This window comes from Nannospalax galili, unplaced genomic scaffold (assembly GCF_000622305.1).
Source record: "Nannospalax galili isolate Female #2095 unplaced genomic scaffold, S.galili_v1.0 scaffold324, whole genome shotgun sequence".
Classification (NCBI taxonomy): Eukaryota; Metazoa; Chordata; class Mammalia; order Rodentia; family Spalacidae; genus Nannospalax; species Nannospalax galili.
In genome coordinates, this window is record NW_008353027.1 from 4195088 (window position 1) to 4214902 (window position 19815).

At 41.5% G+C, this 19815-nt stretch overlaps 1 protein-coding gene across 1 annotated transcript in view; it reads left to right on the forward strand.

Annotated features, from left to right (window-relative positions):
* The window catches only part of Crybg1 (crystallin beta-gamma domain containing 1), a 215123-nt gene that overhangs the window by 72997 nt on the left and 122311 nt on the right, over positions 1–19815 (forward strand). Inside the window, exon 2 of the mRNA XM_008850301.3 lies at positions 9778–9910. Coding sequence (XP_008848523.2) covers positions 9778–9910 — 133 coding nt within the window. The remainder of the gene's footprint in view (positions 1–9777; positions 9911–19815) is intronic.

The following is a 19815-nucleotide window of genomic DNA, read 5'->3' on the forward strand; positions in this document are numbered from 1 at the left end:
GACAGCATTTTATTCCTCAGCCTAGGCTGGTCTCAAACTTGAGGTGATCCTCTTGCCTCAGCGTCCCCAGTGCTGCGATTAAAGGTATGAGCCGTTCTACCTGGCGGCAAGATGTCTTCTAAGTAATATTTAAGGACTCCTTTCTCACTTGTAGTTTCTAAGATTTCCAGCCCCACATGGAAACACATCCTGAGTAGTCTCTAACCCCCTGAAGCACAGCGGGAGGAAAGCTGAGTGTCTGATTTGTGAGAAATATAGTAAACACTAAAAGATTTTGATAAAGGATTAGTCACAATTTCTTTTGAAATTTTGTTTCTAGAAATGTATCAAAGTAGTAATGTTTGCAGAAAGGGAGGAAGATGATTCTTGAGTGTCTGGAAGGGTACTGCAGTGCCAAGTATTTTAGGGGCCCTAGAGTTTCAGAGACTCTTATTAATTGTCATTGGCATGAGTCATCTTGGACTAGTGAGCTAAGGTGGAGCAAAGGTAAATAAAACAGGCAGATGATGCATATTAAAGATGCTATAAAGTCGACTTCAAAGCCTGTGATGTCCCCACAGACTTTTGGAAAATAGTATCAGACAGAACAGCCTAACATGTAACTCTCATGCTTTTGAACAAAAGCTTTATCTTGACAGTGTTTGAGACTCCTAAACATAAACAGGCTCTGCAAGCAGCTGCCAGAGCCATGAGTCAGCCTGTCTTTGCAGAGAGACTTTGTATTCACTCATCCAGGAATCCCTCACTGAGCATTTGTAAGGTGACGGATGTCTTATGCCATGGCAGGAATCCCCTTAGGATTTTGTTCTTCCAGATGAGAGTAATAGCCCTTGATGATCATAAAGGAGCCAAAATACCTGTAGCAAAATTCCTGGAACACAGGATGGGACTGGCCTGTGGCCATGTCTGTGGGGCATCTTCTTGATTGTTGAGTGATGTGAGGGGGCCCAGCCGATTGTGGGTGGTGCCACCCCTGGGCAGGTGGTCCTGCGTTGCAGAAGAAAGCAGGCTGAGCAGAGGTCAGGGGAGCAAGTCAGTAAGCAGTGTTCCTCCATGGCCTGTACTCCAGCTCCTGCCTCCTGGTTCCTGCCCTGAGTTCCTACCTTGGGCTCCCTGATGAACTGTGACCTGGGAGATGGACAAATAAATCCTTTCCTCCCCACGCTGGTATTGGTCAGAGTGTTTTGTCACAGCAATGGAGATTCAAACAAGGACACCATACAATGTGTCTGCCAAAGGGTTCTCATGAGGCTGTTTCTGTAATGTCTCTCAAAGCAAGCTCATGTAGGTAGGATGACAGAGGGTTCCTGACGAGAGGTCAGAGGTGAATTGATGGGAGCAGGAGGGCTCAGGAAGGACACCTCAGGGCTGCCTCTGGTGATTTGAAGGGTAATCTCTCTGTCCTTGATCCTATAACCTGCTTTGCCAGGCTTCTTCCTCCTTGCCTGTTCCATGGTCAGTAGCTTTGTTTTGTGTTACAAAAGAGCATTTGGGACCTGTGAGATGGCTCAGAAGGGCAAAGGTGCTGCCAGCAAGCCTGATGACTTCAATTTAGTACCTGGATCCCATAGTGGTAGGAGAGAACCAACTCCTGAAGGTTGTCCTCTGACTTTCACACATGTGCTGAGGCATATATGTATCTGCATGCTCTCTCACACACATAAATAAAATAAATAAAATGTTTTTGTTTTTGTTTTTAAAGATAGCAGTTTAAAACCAGGCTTAGTAGGGGGCACACCTTTAATCTCAGCACTCAGGAGGCCAGTCTGGTCTACATAGTGAGTTCCAGGCCAGCTGGGGCTACAGGGAGGCCCTGTCTCAAAAAAAAAAAAAAAAAAAAAAGAGCAATTTGAAATACTGTTGCATTGTTGATTCATTACTTATGAGTGTAGTAAAATCACTAGTCTTTCTTTGGAGAGTATACATGCAGTCAAAAGAAAAGCTACACTTTCTCTTTGCTAGCATTAGGTTATAGAAATTTGAGCCGCCTTAAAAGGAAACTTCCAGCAATCAAAATCCTTTTCTGTTTTGGCAAATGCAAAGTAAACCTGTCCAACTTGTACAGAGAAACTGGAGGCAGCGGGGTGGGCATGGTCCTCTGGAGCATGTGTGATCATGCAAGAAATCAAGACTCTTGGTAAACAGAGCCCTTCCCTGAGGCATAGACACCCTCTGAGTTCCTCAACTCCCTGGGGGCTTTGGGTAACGGTCCTGGGGTTGTGTGCTCCTCAGTCTCCATTTCTCTTTGCTTTTGTCTAGAATGGGATCATTCTTTGCAGTAGGACCCACACTAACAGACAAACCTTGCTGAGCCCAGCTTGGGTCTGAGTGAGTTTCATAGTTGGTTAATCATGCAGCATGTTCTCAAACAACCAAAGTTTACATAGTATTCATCTGCAGATAGCTCAGCAAGTTCCACAGATTCTGTAGCTCCCAAAGACTAGGTTTCACCAGTGTTAGGGCAAAAGTTCCAAGCCTTGGTTGGAGAGGTGATCTGCCTTGTACTGGCCAGATATAAAGGAAACTTGGACATTTCTGTTCACCTATCACATTAAGAGATGGCTCTTAGCCTTCAAGTTGTAGTTTATGTCATTGTGCCAAGGAGGCAATCGGTGAGTTAAGGCTGGCTGACTCTGGAACTTACTTTTTAGGAAAGAACTGCACAGACTCTACCAAGGACAAATAGATTGACATGTGTGTGCAACCACTAGATGGCAGTTTGGGCATTCTGTTACTGTTTGTTGACAGGAAGCACTTGCATTGATGGTGTAGCATTCTTTATATAGCTGAAACTTTGAGAATGTTTTAAAATTTAAAATATCGAATAAGCATAAAAATTGTATTTATTCTCACATTTTACTGGAGATTTTATTATCGAAAAACTCAGTGGCTGAGAATTTGAAATTAGGTCTAGGAGTTGAGTGGATCATTAGTAATTCAGTAACTAACCTCTTGACCTTGAACATCTCCAAGCTTCCCTGAGTTCGTATGCAAATGAAGTGATTTGGTCACTAGGTGATCTGTAAAGCAATTTCCATTCAGATATGCCTTCTGATAAACATGCCTCCTCACTCGATGCCTTATAAGTTATTTAGGAAATTGGAATTCATTCACATATAGCTGATTCTTGTTGAGGACCTACTAGGTGCCAACCTGAGCAGCCATTTCAGGAATATTTCCTAGTTTAATCCCCATTTTGTGGTCTGATTATTACCACAGATGAGGAAACCAAGGCTTAGAGAAGTTAAATAACTGCTAAGCCACCTAATGGCTAGCCTGGCATTCCTCTGAAATCCATGACTATGTGTTGTTATATTCCATCCTTTAGTCAGTTGAGAAAAATATAAATATGAAGACAACATTGCTTTCAAGAGAAAAGCCCGTTATGTAATTCTAACACCTTTGGTTCTGTAAGGGGAATAGGCTTTCCTTTAATTTTGTTAAATGTCAGATCAACATAGTTCTATCTGGATATTGTCATTAGATGTTTCTTTGGAGGCTCATCCAAAAGCCCAACTTCCAGTTCTGCACACACAGATTACCAGCATGTCTGTCAGCTGTGTGGCTTCACAGGCCACTGTCTTTTTGCAATGAGTGGGCTGCATCAGGTAGTCAGCAGGGGCCTTTTCAGGTCTGGGATTATCTGATGATGCCTGTCCGTAATCTAATAGGGTCTAGTGTCAGCTTGAGTGGGTGTGCTCAGGAGATAGTTTTTCCTGCCATTTAGTAGTTGAACTAAAGAAATACTATAGAGACTACAAATGTAATTTGTTGGTAAATTAAGTTTTGTCTTTCCCCCCCAGAGCTAATAAACTTATGAAGCCTTGTAATCAGTGCCTTAATTCAAAAGAGTGGTTCTAGTATCTTGTGTTTTAAGTACTTTCTGGGAAAAAATTTGGAGCACATGGAGGCACCTTTTGGTAACTTTGTTTTCAACTTTCAGTAACATTAAGGCTCAGGAGAACATACTAATAATCCATGTTTAAACAATAGATGGCAGCACAGCACCGGTCTACCCACAGCCAAAACTTACCATGTACCCTCTTCCCCTCATTTATTATTTTACATATATATTACCTCTGAAGTAATAATTATGGGATAAAGAAATTTACCCAACTTGTTTTATATTAGGCTACACCTAAAGAAATTCTTTAGGAGCAAGCTGATGGTGGCCACCAATATTAGGAAAACCTGAAGCAAATGTATAGGAAGCAAAAGAACTGTAAGGTTCAGGTTGCTTTCAAGGTCTTCAGAGACGCTCTAGCACTTTAATTTTTAAAAAGGTATATTGTTTTCTTTTAAAAATTTTGTTCTTTGAAAATTTTATACATGTGTATAATATATCTCCATCATATCCACCCTCTACTCCCACCCTCCAGCTCTCCTGTGCTCCCTGCAACACAACCCTCTTCCCAACTTTTTTCTCTTCTTGGTCTTTTTTTGAGATAAGGTCTCCCTGTTGCCCCAGCTGTCCTGGTAGTGTTAGAGTCTTGCCAGAAACCTGCCAGAAACCTGTGCGGCTTGACCAGTAGCCATAGGCGGACGTCCTGACTCTTAGGTTCCAAACCTTTCAGTCCTTGTTGTGACGAATGTTAACTCCCTGGACCCTAAATCTAGATCTGTGACACGGGACTCAACTTTCCAAAAGCAAGTTCCAAAGTATGGAGAATAGGCACGGTGGTGCCGCCCCTCATCCCAGCACTGGGAGACTGAAGCATGTCATGATGGCACCTCCTGCTCTGCCAGGTCCAAAAAGCTATTCTTTCCTTTTAAAACATTTTATTATTTTTATTTTATGTATATGAGTGTATTGTTTGCATGTATGTAAGTGGACCTGTGTTGAACAATGCCTGTGGAGATCAGCAGAGGATGTCAGATCCCCTGGAACTGGAGTTACAGACAGTTGTCAGCTGCCATATGGGTGCTGGGATTCAAATCCTGGTTCTCTGCAAGAGCAGTCAGTGAGTGCTCTTAACCGCTGAGCCAACTCTCCAGCCCCTGCAATGAGATTTATATAGTTTCTCAACAATTCCTCTGTATAGACTTCTCCAAGCAGAGTTCAGAGTCATCTACTCCTCCTGAGTGAACTTCAGCAATGTCCTTAAAAGTCACTGGTTTCTGTAACTACAAGACACAAAATCTCACAAGTATTCTTTCTTCTTCAGTATTTCTCACACAGAAACAGATAAAGCCATGTGTATGTATATTTCATGTAGGCAAATAGGTCAACAAGTGCCATCTTATGAGTCTAAGACTGACATGCACCATGTACAAGCTCTAAGAAGGGAGAGCAAATGTGCAGGCCGACACACCCAGCAACAGGAGAGGGAGCAATGGCAGGCCCGGGACACCCTAAATCAGCTCGCCTTGTGAGGGGCTAAAAATGATTTAAAAAAAAATTATTTTTATTTTATGTATATGAGTGTATTGTTTGCATGTATGTAAGTGGACCTGTGTTGAACAATGCCTGTGGAGATCAGCAGAGGATGTCAGATCCCCTGGAACTGGAGTTACAGACAGTTGTCAGCTGCCATATGGGTGCTGGGATCCAAACCCAGGTCCTCTGCAAAGCAGCCAGTGCTCTTAATTGATGAGCCATCTCTTCAGCCCCCAAACCTATTCTTTCTATAATACATTGTGAAGGTTGTATTTTTAGGCTGTTACTATACCACTGTGCTACATCCACAGCATGAAAGTTGTATTTTAGGAGAAACACTTATACAATAAATATGCTGTGCTTAGGAGTTCTGCGGCTGACATGTTCCAGAGGAAGTGGGGAGTACTTATGGGATGGTAGGAGCATCTGGGTCGGGTAAAAATCTGCCCTCAGGCTGAGCTCTCCTTGTGATACTCTCTCAGCCCACATGGCACATAACCTTGTCTGACCCCATACACAAATCCTGGAATAAACAGTGAGATGATAACTTGTGTGGCCAGGTGCACAGCCACCCTCCCTGAATCTGGGTCACAAGGAAAGGGGAGTCACCTGTCCCTCGGCCTCAGCCTCACTCAAGGGCAGGTCAGAAGGTATTAGGTATACCATAAACAGCATTTCCTATTTCAAAGTGGTATTGAACCAGGACCCTCCTTGAAACTATGTAGTTCCTATGGTAGTTCTTTTTCCTCTTCTGGCCACTGATCAAAAACCTACTCCAGGGCCATGTGTATCTTGAGCCTGGGAGATCAAGATTCCAAGTCTACAGAATCAACCCTTGGATCTATGCTAAGTCTTGCTAGTTTACCCTGCAAGTCAGGAGGACAAGCAGGTGCCCTTAATTCACTATGCTATGAGGCCCAATTCACACAAGTTTCTATCTACTTTGATATTTCAGATTCAGTCATAAACATACACCACCTCTGTCTCTACCAATGTTGCAGGAAGTATGGGGAACATGTTTCAAAATAAAGCTGGGAGCTGATGAAGAACATCCATGTCCACCTCTCCCAACTACTTTTTCCTACTAGAACCCCAAAGTTTTCAAAGACCTAGTCTCTAGTCAGTGTTGTCCTTCAGGCTCTAGCATCAAAGAAGCAGATCTAGTGACTGGTCAGGTGTGTGATGACACATAAGAAATGACTTCCGGGGGAGATTTCTTCATTTCTAAGGGAGATATATAGGAAGATAGTCCTGTCATCCCCTAGGAAAATCATACCTTTCTGTGACATCCTGAACTGGAGATATCACAGAATTTGACAGCAATTGAATACAGTGACTCAACTTACTCAGTGGCTCCTCTTGTTTTATGAGTTAATCAATTTTGGTTTTAATGGGTTTTCTGAGAGTTGGACTCTGTGTTACTTGTAAGCAAAAAGGATCCTATGAAGGCAGGGATTGACTCACAAGCAAAATACATAGAAAGAACACTCCTGCCAACTTTGAACCATTTGATGTAAGATGCACTAGGAGGAGACAGCTTCTTTCTTGCATGCGTACCTCTGACGTTGTAAAGCTTAGGAAACACGAGATCACTTTCATCCTGTGGTCTCTTGGGTAATTTGATAAGTACGTGTATTTTTCTCCAAAAAGGAAAACTAGGAAGGACAGCAGCCTAGCTATACAATTTTGGCTTACCAGCTCTATTTATGAACCCAGGATGGCTAGAATAACCTTTCATTTTCAAGTTCTAAGCATCTCTTTCTATTCTTCTGGGCATATTTGTGAGCAGGACAGGTGAGCATTGAGGGTTAGAGGTAGTGGAACAATTATGAAATTAGGTCTTGATGCGAAGACATGTCTTTGGTAAGTCTTTGTACTTTCCTAGCTGCAAGGTATTTTTCAGTTGTTATCTAAATTCTCCTGAGAATTTTGGTTTCTATATACTGTCTTTAAATTCTTTTTTTTTTTTTTTTTTTTTTTTGTAGCCCCAGCTGGCCTGGAACTTGCTGTGTAGACCAGGCTGGCCTTGAACTCCCAGAGATCTGCCTGCCTCTGCCTCCATCCAGTGTCTTTAAATTCTTAAGGAAAGACTGGCCTCAGAGGTAAAGCATTTTTTCTTAGATTGCTTGTTTGTTTTGTGATAGGGTTTCTCTATATAGCCCACGGTGACTTTGAACTCATGATCCCCCTTAAAGCACTCTTTCAGACTGTAGAAATATATAAATATATACTATATATAAGTGCTTATACTATATATAAATGCTTAACTATAGTATAAAATGTTTCATGAAATAAATTTGTTCAGAATGAGACTTGTTCCAGCTAGAGAGATTTTTTTTTTTTTTTTCCTTTAGACAGACATAGTCTCACGCTATAGCCCAGGCTGTCCTTGAATCCTTCCTTGGAATCCTTCTGCCTTACTTCCTGAGTGTTTGATTACAAGATACTTCACTATGCTCAGTCTTCGAGAAATTATGCCCATATAGTGCCAGACCTCGTGGTGCCTGCTTGTAATCTTGTAATCCCAGGATTCAGGAAGTAAAGGAAGGAGAGTCAGGAGTTTGAGATCACCCTTGGCTGCACAGCAAGTTTGAGGCCAGCCTGGACTACATGAAACTCTAACTAAAAAACAAAAACAAAATAAACAAAAAGTAAAACAGCTATTCTCATATGTAGCTTTCTTGGTGATATTTCCTCATTGATTTATATCTCCTGGAATTCTAAAACTGCCCCATATATCTTTTTATCCTTGACACATTGTAGAAATTCCACTAAAGTTTCTATTTCTTCTGTGAAACACTGAGGCCATGAATTTTAATTCTCTGTCTGCTTCACTGGTATTTTTCATTAAAAGCCTGTATCTTGCTCTAGTATCTTTATGCCAGCCTTAACTAAATAGTTAATATAGATATATATGAACTCATATTAATTATAAACTACGATAAACAGAGAACATCCCACTCAAAATGGCTTAAAGATGGAGCATTTATTGGGGCATTAACAGGATAGCTTTGGAGATATTACAGTTGCTCTTATATTTCTGTCCTGCTTTCTTTTCAGTCTATTCTCCTGTGCTTAATGCCTCCTATGGTCCCAAGGTAGCCATTGTATTCACCACATGCAGACACGACCCTTCCTTCAGGGAAGGGGACTCTTTCTTCCTGTAGGTAGGCTTCTTTGAATGGAGACCTTTCCTCCATTCCTCTGCACATATCCCTCACATCTCTCATTGGTCAAAATTGTGCCAAAGAATTAGAGCCAAATACGAACAGTGTACAGGTCACAGAGACATGTAGCAATGCGGAAATATCAGCAAAAGAGGTATGCATGGAATGTTCCTAAATTAATTACTGGTGAAAGGATGGAGACACCAGGATTGGACCAACCACGATTGACTACTAAGGTTGAATGTGGCTTATGGGTCATGTAGGGGATAGGTGCCAGAGCAAAATAATGTTCTAGGCAAGGAAAATGTGTGTTGGGAGAGGATGGTAGGAGGTTGCTTAAAGAAAAAAGTTGAGGGTCAGGCACCATCAGTCCAGAACACTCTTTCTAGACTCATTCTAGATATCAGCTAGAACACTGTTTCTACCTTCATCACCTCCTATTCCTTTTAAGCCTGATACATTTCACAGTTCTGGGAAGTGATCTTGTCCTGGTATAGCCATCATGTGTCCAGCTTTTTGATAGCATTGCCATCTATAGAGTTCACACTTGAGAACTGCACAATAGATGTACAAAAAATTGCCTAAAAACCCCTCGATGTTTTAAGTAAGTTTATGATTTTGTGTTCAGCCATTCATAGCCATAGGTCAGTATGCCCACAGGCCACAGGTTGGACACACCCAGTAGATCTTCTAACTGGGATTTAGTTCCCACTTCCAGTGTTCAAGAAACTTAGGAATTTGTTGTTTCTTGTTTTTTTTTTTTTTTTTTGAGACAAGGTCTTGCTCTGTAGCCCAGGCTGGCTTTAAACTCCTAGCAATCCTCTGCCCAAGCCTCCTTAGTGTTAGGATTGCAGGTGTGACCCATCGCACTTGGTGGTTTTTGTTTTTTATTAAAAGCAATGACAATAAAGCAACCAAGAAACTGCAAAATGAAATGGTATGCCTTCATGCCAGAAATCTACCCATACAGTTACCTGTGTATCTACCCATGCTGATTTGTTTTTGCATGGGGTTTAAAAGAATACAGTTAGCTATATAGTAACATCATCAAGATTGATTTATAAATAGCTTGTAAGAGTTTTCGACCAATTATCTGCAAAGACATGTAGATTTTGAAGAACAGTTTGTTATTTTTGGCTTGTTGGAAATATACATAAAGAGTATGCCTTTATCTCTTCAGTTTTTGGTGTTCTTGATGGTTGACTGACATGATTGTTTCCACTCTTTATAAAGACCTTTGGATATACCTGATGGAAGCCAAGGAGAATCACAGGAATTTACACTGCAGGGCGGAGAATCACAATTATTTCACGGCCCTTATGAGGTACCTGACCCTTTGTCTACAGAGTCTGGAATATTTAAAAAGGTAATGCTTCATTTTCAACGTTGTTTCTCAGAAGTAAATACTTTAAGGAATTAAACCATATAAACAATCTGTTTGAGCAATACATTCTTAGATAATATCTATATAAATATGTATTGTATAGTTATGTATGATTACTGTGTCAAACTATACGATATAACTTACCTAATTTATTGTACCTTGTATAATATATACATGATGTATCAAAATGCATGATAATAAATAACAAGTCTCAGTGAATGAGTCTGGTCCTTGGCCTTTATGGCCAGCACTTAACCTTCTTATGATGGTTCCTGAAGCCAGGAAATCATTTGTGGCGGTATTCAGAACCAGGGCAGAAGACGGAGTCCCGGGGAACTACAAGGATGGTTCCACGGTGTCCCTGTCTTGCTCTGTAGTGTTCTCGGTGGTCCAGCCACAGTCTCTTCACAGCACTGACTTGGCTCCTTGGTACTTGCCCACACTCCCAGGCTGCAACTGAGAAGCACTTGGGCAGCACTGAGGAGAGGCCCCGAGGCCAAGCCCCAGAGGTCAAGGAAGGAGCAGTCAGAACAGGTCTAGCCAGCGGCAAGGACCACATCCAAGCAAGCAGGGATCCCAGTGTTGGCAGAGCTGGTAGAGGGCAGAAACTCTAAGAAGGAAACAGGCAGAAAGTGGTTCAGGCCACACTGTCCTTAAGTGTCATCTAGAATGGAGCCAGCCAGGTATCGCCTCTGTTCTATTTCATGCCCATCCTCAAGGATAGTGAATACCTCTCACTGGAAGAAGAGGCTCTGTGGTCCATTTCTGGATTTGCCTGTTGCCTCTCCCTCTTCCTGTCTCCTTCTCTTGCCCCGCTCTCTCTTCCACCCCTTAGCTTCCTTCCACCTCTTCCTCGTGTTCTCACTCACTCGTAAACTTTGGTGGTCTTTCTCACCTGCCTGTTGTCTCCCTGAGGCTGGAGAAAGGAGGCAGGTGCAATCACCTTTCTTGTCACTACTGATATGGGGTTTTCTTTTCCTTATGTATGTGTTTGTGTATGTGGGGTGTGTGCACGCACGTATGGGGGTTTGGATGTACGTGTGTGTACGCATGTGCGTGTGGAGGCCTGAGATTGACAATGGGCGTCTTCCTTGATCACTCTTCACCTTATTTGTTGAGATGGGATCCCTTAATGAAATCCAGAGCTTGCTTTTGTGACTTTGCTTCCAAAGGGCTTACATGGCTTGGCCTCTGTAGCTTTGCTGTGTGAAATATACATCTCTTTCTTGGGCTAGTACCATTTCATGTATGCAGCTCTCCTTGGTATCACAGCTCTGGCATCATGAACATCTTCTTGGAGTCTCCACTGCCAACCAGTCTTACTAGCCAGTTTGCTCTGGGTATTCCCCTCTCGACCTTCCCAGTGCTCAGGAATTCTAGGTGGTCAGTAATGCCTACCTAGTATTCACATGGGTTTTGAGGACATGAACTCCAGTCCAGCAAGTGCTTTGACCATTGACTAACCTATCTCCCCAGGTCACCAATGTGTCTTCAACTTCATGTCTCTTCATATCAGGTCATAACTGAGAGGGCCAATTGAACTTGTAGCTCAAAGATGCCAGGCCCTCCTCCTCAGCCATCACCCTGACCAGAATTACTGGGAAACAAAAGTTGACTCAATTGAAATCTGGTGTGGTTCAGGCCTAGGATGTCTTTCAATGGTAGAGCAAATGTTTAACGTGTGCAAGGCTCTGGGATGATTGATTCCCCAGCATCATAAAAAAAGAAAAAGAAAAAAAAAAAAAGCAAAAGCAAATTCTTTGTGGTTCACCTAATGAGTACCATGGTGCCAGGGTACCCTCCCCATTCTCCAGATCATCCATGTCTCTGTCTACCCTCCCCAGCAGGCCTGGTCCTTTCCTTCAAGCTTTTTACTTACTGAGACACCTATGTCAGGGCCACCAGTGGCCTCTGTTCCCAAAGAGAAGGCATAAATTCTCCCAAGATCCCCAAGTTGATGGCACCTTTAATGTTACATCTATTTATTCAGATTAATGTTTAATCTTTTTATTTACAAAGCTAAATAAACTATTTGCATTTCTCCAAACAACCAAAATGTCCCCACATTTTTATATTGGCTCTATACATTCTCTGTTGCTATATTTATTAACTTCATGCTAATTTTAAAGTGCTGTAACAACAGTCCTTAAAGCTGGTAATACTATATTGAATCCTTCCATTAAAACAAGATGACATTTCCTGTACCTGCTTGTGTACATGGAAATACAGATTTATAATTACAAAGATAGTATCACTGGTCCACTGGTTTTTCACTGAGTGCTTGATCTCCAACCTTGTTCCTTGCAAGGTTGATCAAGTTTGAAATATAAATATACTTAAGAGCCCTCTAACTCTTTAACCCTACTTCACCCTGTCCTACCCTATGAGCCATCAATAAGCTGTCCCAGGACACAGGACAGGAACATTGATCATTAGGTTCCCATTCTGTGTCTTAAGTCACCTAGACTGCTAATCTCAGAAAAATCATCCTGTAAGAATTGAGACATTCCCAAACCCTGAAGTCCAAGCCCCAACCCTAATGCTGAGACTAAGGCATTTGCTAATGAGTGATTCAACCTTCCCCACAGTGATGATTTCAAGGACTTACAGATGTCATTCTTCTGGACTCCCAACACTATATTTCCATTCATTTTAGATAATCTGTGCCAGTTGGTATTGTGACTAAAGCCCTAAGACCTACCTTGTCCCAAGTGTCTGCTTTCCTCATCAGTCAGATCTTGCTATTACTTACCTATCTCACCCTCGTACATGGCCTATCTCCTTAGGTAGGTTTAGGGGTTGGGAATTTAGTTTCATGGTGGAGTGTATAACATGAGTGAGGCCCTAGGTTCAGTCCCTGCTACTGAAAGACAACAACCAAACCCAGATACATTTAATGTTTACTTAATCTCTCAGTCCCAAATATCTGTATGGCAGGAGTCTCTGTGCTCAGTCACTACTGACCTAAGGAATAAAAGTAACACAAAACAAAACAAAAAGACTGCGATAGGGAGCAGTGTCCACATTACAGTTTGTACAGAAGGCAGGACAATAGAACATGCGTATATTTGTTTGTAAATGCATTAAGTATGAAGTGTACGTTAAAAATTAGTGATGCTGGGCATGGTAGCACACTCTAGTACTTGGGAGACTGAGGCAGGAGGACTGCAAGTCTCAGGCTAGCCTGGCCTACAAAGGGAGATGTAAAAAATAAATTAACTAGCACAAAACTAGTAATAATTAGCTGTGAGCGGTAAGAGGGGAAGAAATAGGAATAGAGGCTTTTCATGGCATATGTTCTCATGTTTTTATTTTGGAGAGCTATGTGAAGGTGTTGTTTATTCAAAACTTTTTGAAGATGAAGAAATAATTGAAGCTTTATTTTTGTTAAAGTTAAATTGAAATGACTTCATATGTATTCAGATTGCTGTGATTCTCGGATTTGTTGTGAAGTCTACCAGTGCTGACCACATTATCCAGGAGGTGACTGTGGGGCCAGGATTCCATTACAGGCCAGTGTATTGCCTTTCATGCATTCTTCACACACCTGAAGTGTCCCCACTTTTCTGCCCTTGTAGACGTCTACATGTCTTTTAAGATTCTGTTCAGGCAGTTCTTTCTTTGTAACCTCTGCCCCAGAAAAATTGTTCTTTTTTCTCTTTCGTGTTACCAGTTACTTTAAGTGTACTTCAAACTCAAACGTTAATAGACTTATTGATTAATAAGTCTTCATGGCTTATATTGTCAGCTTGACAGGATCCAGACTCACCTTGGAGTCAAATCTCTGGGCATGTCCTTGAGGGATTGTCTAGATTTAGTTAATTGAAGTGGGAAGGTTCACCATAACTGCATTGTGACCAGCCACTTCAGTCTCCTGCCACCTTGATCCAAAATTAACCCCTTCTCCCTTGAGTCACTTCTGTCAGGTGTTATGTCCCAGCAACACACACAGTAACTAATACATGGCCAAACTACATTTGTGTGGCTGGAACGTTATCAATCTTGATGAATAGAAAGTGTTTGTTCACAGTAGAAAGCGATGCTCTTTCTACTGTGACTGGCGTTATAGCAAGTTTGAATTTTATTTTTGTTTAGGCTTTTAAAGGCAGAGTATAAAACCTCACCAAGTACATGTATAAATCATATGTGGGCCTCAGAAACTGAAGATGGCACTGTGTGGACCACAATTCCATTCTTTTCTTCCATTTTGTGCTGTGATATGGCCAGGCTCCAGGTGAAAACAGGCCCAGCAACCTAGAGGGCACTCTGCCTCTGAAATGGCCTGACCCACAGCCTTTCTATGCATATGTGGGCTTGTGAGTTGGACATTCTGTGTGTCAGAGGGTGTTGCTAAGGATGGCACTGAAATGCTGGGGTTCCCAATACCAGTTTGTTTTTCTCTCCAAAAAGCTATCTAATCTGCAAAAGAAAGGGGGGAGCAGAGAAAGACAGAGATAGAGACAGAGAGACACACAGAGAGAGGTGTTACCAGCCTCGGAAAAACCCAGGCTTTCGACAGTGTCACGGTTGCCAGGATGTAATAGGCAAGCTCAGAGGGGTTTGTTTACTTTTCTTCCCAAGTACATGTTGTCTCTTCCTTTGAAGTAGCTATTGTGGGTGTTGTTTATTTACATATGTATAAATAAACATAAATATATATCAGCCAGTCCGTTTCCTGTATTATCCAGTCTAGTAGGCTTTGTCTGTGGGAGGGTGGGTTTTTTTTTTTTTCCAACAGCATGGTAATTTATTATTTTTCTTCTAAATATTGAATATTCTTGGCAAAAAAAATGTCCAGTGGTATTGAAACAAACAAAATAAAGTCTTAAAGCTTTCTTTACCTGAGAAATAACTGCTCTGGTTTGTATCCCTTATTATTTATTTCTTGTGCATTTATATTAGCAGTTAGTCCAAATGTGGACTGTTTTTAACAGAAGAATTTATATGCCACATATAATTCTCCAGCATCTTTCTTCCTCATCTGCTCTGTCTTTTCCTTTTCTGTGGGCAGTGCCTCCTGGCCCTTTTGCTATATAGTGTGAGGATGACCTTGACAATTTTTTTCTTCTTTTTTTGTTATTTATTTTTATTTTATGTATATGAGTTCTTTGCCTGCATGTACATAAGAGCACCATGTGTGTACAATGCCCACAGAGGCCAGAAGAAAGTGTGAGATTACCTGGAACTGGAGTTACAGAGAGTTGTTAGCCACCATGTAGGTACCAGGAACCAAACCCTGGTCCTCTGCAAGAGCAGTCAGTGCTGTTAACTGCTGAGCCATCTCTCTTGCCCCAACTTGTTTTTTCTTAACTGAGAAATCTTTGTAATCATCTTTCCAAGTCGGTATATAAGAACATGCCACGTTCCTCATATGTAATATAATGGATGTACTGTCATAGTTTTCCAGACTTTTCTTATAGACCTTTAAGTTGTTTCCACCTTTTACTTTTTTCTCAATTATTTCTGTGAGCTAAATTATCTTACAAGTAGAATTGCTAAATTAAAAGCATGCATATTTTTGAATGTTGTACTATCAAATTAGCCATCAAAAAGGGTTTACCAGTTTACATGTCCAGCAGCAAATATGCCTATTTTCCCCATGTCACAAATGTTGTATGTAAACAGTCTTTAAAATCTTGCCAGTCTATTGCTATCATTATTTAAATTTTCAGTTTTTCAATTAAGAATAAGGTTGGAAGTAGGAAATGTTAGCTCACCCTGTCATCCTAGCACTTTTAAGGCTAAGGCAGGAGGATTGTCCTGAGTTCAAGACACGTCTGGATTACATAATGAGATCCAGGGCAACCTGGGCTACAGAGTAGGACCTTATTTCAACAAACAAAAACAAATCAATGAAAAAGAATGAGACTGAGCCTCATTATTTTGTATGTTTATTGATCTTTTCCTGTTCTGTTTTGGGGGTTTTACACTAGTTTGTTTGTATTGGGAGATACAGTGACAAAGTGATAATCCTTAATTCTTAGCAGTGATGCTTTTATGTGGAACATATTTATCTTCTGTGATCTTCATTTCCCCCCTTTCCCACTCCTCTTCCTCCTATAGTACTCTGTTATCTAATTTAAATTTGGTGTGTGTTTGTAGAAGTGAAGAGGTTGTGTGTGAAAGGAGCTGCCAAATAATAAAAAAACCCCAAATACTTCTGCCCCTCAAGGGAGTGTCAGAAGAGATGGGAAGCAGGAGAGCAGCCTTTGAAATTCTTTTGGTCATAGTAGAAGTTAAAGAGCAGCAGTGTTCCCCTCTACTTGACCCACAGTCTTCCTTTGTTCAAGTTAATTTCTTGCACATAACATAAAAATATGTACAGCTTTCTAAGACTTAAACCCCCAGGACCTGAAAGCACTTAAATCGGGTCCTTTCGGACCTTGCACCCAGCTCCAGTGGAAACAGGCCTTTATTTTGGGAACACCTGGGTGGTGACCATCCTGGCCAGCATGCCCGTCTTGCTGTAAGGGATCACTAATGATCTGAAACCACAGATCCAATGTAAAGCTCTATAGAAGTGGTAATTACTGTTATTGTTCTGATAAATTTCAAGCTGAATTCCTACGAGCAAATGCAATACAGGGGAAAATTAAAGCTCTGGTGACATCATGCCCATAATAAAGAGGAGTGACTGGCCAGTGATGCTCACTTGTTTTCCTGAGGCCATCAAGCAAGGATCCTACCATCATCTAGAGAGATGAAACACTCAGGGCTGGTCTTCTTTTGAACCGATGCAGGGTCTTTCCTAATTGCAGTAGAGTATTTGTTTTTATCAGCAATCCCTCTGAGTGTCCATCTTTTGTCAAGAACAGAGGCCACTGGCTGCATCCTCACTGCGTTTGGGACTGCTGGGAGGACGCCCGGCGGCGTATGTGGCTGGGGACACTGCTTTCACTCTTTGCTCTTCTCAATTGGAAAAAATCTGAAGGCTGATTCACTCCAGCACCTCGATGGGGGGTCGAACCTGCTGTGGGTGTGGCTGTGGCAGGTGTAACGGGTGTGCCAACAATCGCAGCCGGAGTGTCGACCCCCGGAACAGGGGCTTTGACTCCCGGAATAGATATGAAAATTCAAGAAACAGGTACTATGACCGGGATCTTGAGGTGAGTCCTTATTGAGGGCGTTCTGCCTCACTGTTCCCCTCCCTAAGCATCTCTTTAAAAATGTTTTAATTGAGGTACATGAGTGAGAATTTATTACTGTTATGGATGGCTAAATATTATAGTCTCATTATTAAATATACTTAGTTATTCTTTTCTCTCTCCTCTCCTCTCCCACTCCCCTGTATTAGCAGGCTGTGGTTTAATTAGCAAAGCAAACGCACTGAAGCTAATTCCTACTAGGCATTGTTCTCTGAGACTTAGCCTCTGTGTAGTAGGTTTCTAAGAACTTCCAGTATTAGAAAAAACAAACACAAACAAAACTTACTTATATTTCCCCCAAAGCCACTTTCCTTTGGGCTGAGCTTATTTGCAGTATACCAAGTTTTTATTTGAATCAGATAGTAGTAACAAATCATAAAGGTGCTTTGAGCACTGGAGATGTAATTCAGTTGGTAGAATGTTTGTCTAGCATGCAATTTCTGGGTAATCCTAGCACTTGGGAGTTTGAGGCAGGAATTCATGATCATCCTTGGAGTGATGTTCTAGGCTAGCCTGGGATACATGAGACACTGTCTGCAAAGAATAAAGTTACCTTGAAAAGTGGAATCATTGCTTGCAGATTGTGATTTTGTTGTTTGCAGTGTTGGGGATCAAACCTAGGACCTTGTTCATGCCAGGCAAGCCATCTACCATGAGCTACATCTGAACTCTCCCAAAAAACATCCCAGGATTGCCTTTTGTCTACTAGATTTGATGGATTTTAAGAGGGAGGGCAGATCTAGCTCTCAAACAACTATGGCTCCCCATTATCCACATTCCCTGTTTGTAGAACCATTATGTTGTCTTAGTATTAAATCTCCTGTTCTTCTCTGTAAAATGTAAGTCAGCAGTCACTGCCAGCCTGAGCTCACCTTTCATGCTTATTCATCCCTCTTTTCCACCTATAATAGTGTACATTTACTTTGTTCTGTGCACAGCACCTTTGAAGCTATTGGATGGAATGTGTAAACTATATGACAGCCTTGTTTTGTGGTGTGCTCTGGGATAAAGCATGAATGTAAACTTTTGATCTATTCTTTTTTTTTTCCCTCTGAGAGTACTGATCTAACCCACAATTTAATGAAACAGATAATTGATTTTTAAATGTGTTTATGTTTGCATGCATATGTATATGTGTACATATACACATAAACAGACTTTTGAAAAACATCTAAATGCTGAGTGACAGCTGAAGATGGAATCAAACATTTGATGTTGGCCCTTTTCTGACCACATCAGTCAGATGCCTCTCTTTAGGTGCTTCCTGTCCTTGGGCTGTGGCATCTTGACCATTGTTTATTCCCACAACTGTTGAGTTTACTACCCTGTCCTTTGAGCAGAACTTTGATTTCTTTCTGCCATTTCTCCTTGATGATCCTCTAGTGTGGAAACTTTAGTCTCAAATACGACCCAAAGAGAGGCCAAAAAGTCATTAAGCATAGATTCATGGTCTCTGCTAAGTACCAGCTAGTTATCAGCTCCCTTGAGATATTTTTAATTATTTTCAAACCAGCAGTGTGGAAAAAAATGGCCAGAAGAACAGGGAAGAAAACAAAACTTTGGGGCTGGAAGACAGAGGGGTAATTCTGACTCAATTGTGTAGAGGCTTGGTGACAAATTGTGATTAAGAGAGATTTCTGTGATATGACAGATAAAGTGAGTAACTGCAGGCAAGCTGGGTCATCTCAGTATATGCGAGACCTGTGTACCTGTGCCTAGCTCACCTTTAAATGAAGAGCTTAGGAACTAGAAAGTTACTATTTGCCAAGGTGATCATAATGAAAACTGTAAATAATGAGGAACTTTTTCCCCATTTGATTTGTTTTATTAGAAGTTTGAAGTGATTATGGCCCAATTTAAAAGTGAGAGAAGTGGAGACTGTTTAGGGGCACTGGTTTTCAGATACCCACTTTAAAATATTTCTTGTTAATGATGGTGCTATTCAAATCAGTGCCCTCAGATTTTCCAAGAGCCTTTGCCTAACATAACTTACACACACACACACACACACACACACACACACACGCACAATGTTTCCTTTAAGAGTTAACTTGTAGCTGGGCCTGGTGGCAGAAGCCTATAATCTCAGCTACTTAGGAAGCTGAGGCAGGAGAGGATCATAAGTTTTAGGAATGTCTGGGCTGCAAAATGAGTTCAAGGCCAGCGTACCTTGAAACAATTAAATAAATATATGAAGGACTGGGATATAACTTAGTGGTAGAGCACTTACCTACCATGCACAAGGCCCTTTAATCCCCAGTTCAAGCCTCAGTCCTGGAAAAATAAAGTTCTAAGAATTAGGAATTGGGTAATGTTTCACCATAATGTATGTGTTAATTCAAAATACTAGATTTTTAAAAAATATTTTATTTGTTATTTTTATGTTATGTGTATGAGTGTATTGCCTGCATGTATGTCATGCAATGCCGCAGAGGTCAGAAGAGGGGTTCGGAGTCCCCTGGAACTGGAGTTAAGGATGGTTCATAGCCGCCATGTGGGTGCTGGGAATTGAACCCGGGTCCTCTGCAAGAGCAGACAGTGCTCTTAACCGCTGAGCCATCTCTCTAACTTTTTTGGGGGGGGCGTTCTTTATGAGACAAGGTCTCCCTGTAGCCCCAGCTGGCCTGGAACTCACAGAGATCCACCTACCTCTAGCCTCCCAAGTGCTGGAATTAAAGGCGTGCGCCATCATGCCCAGATAGATTTTTAAACATTCTTTACAAAGTGATAATATGCATTGTA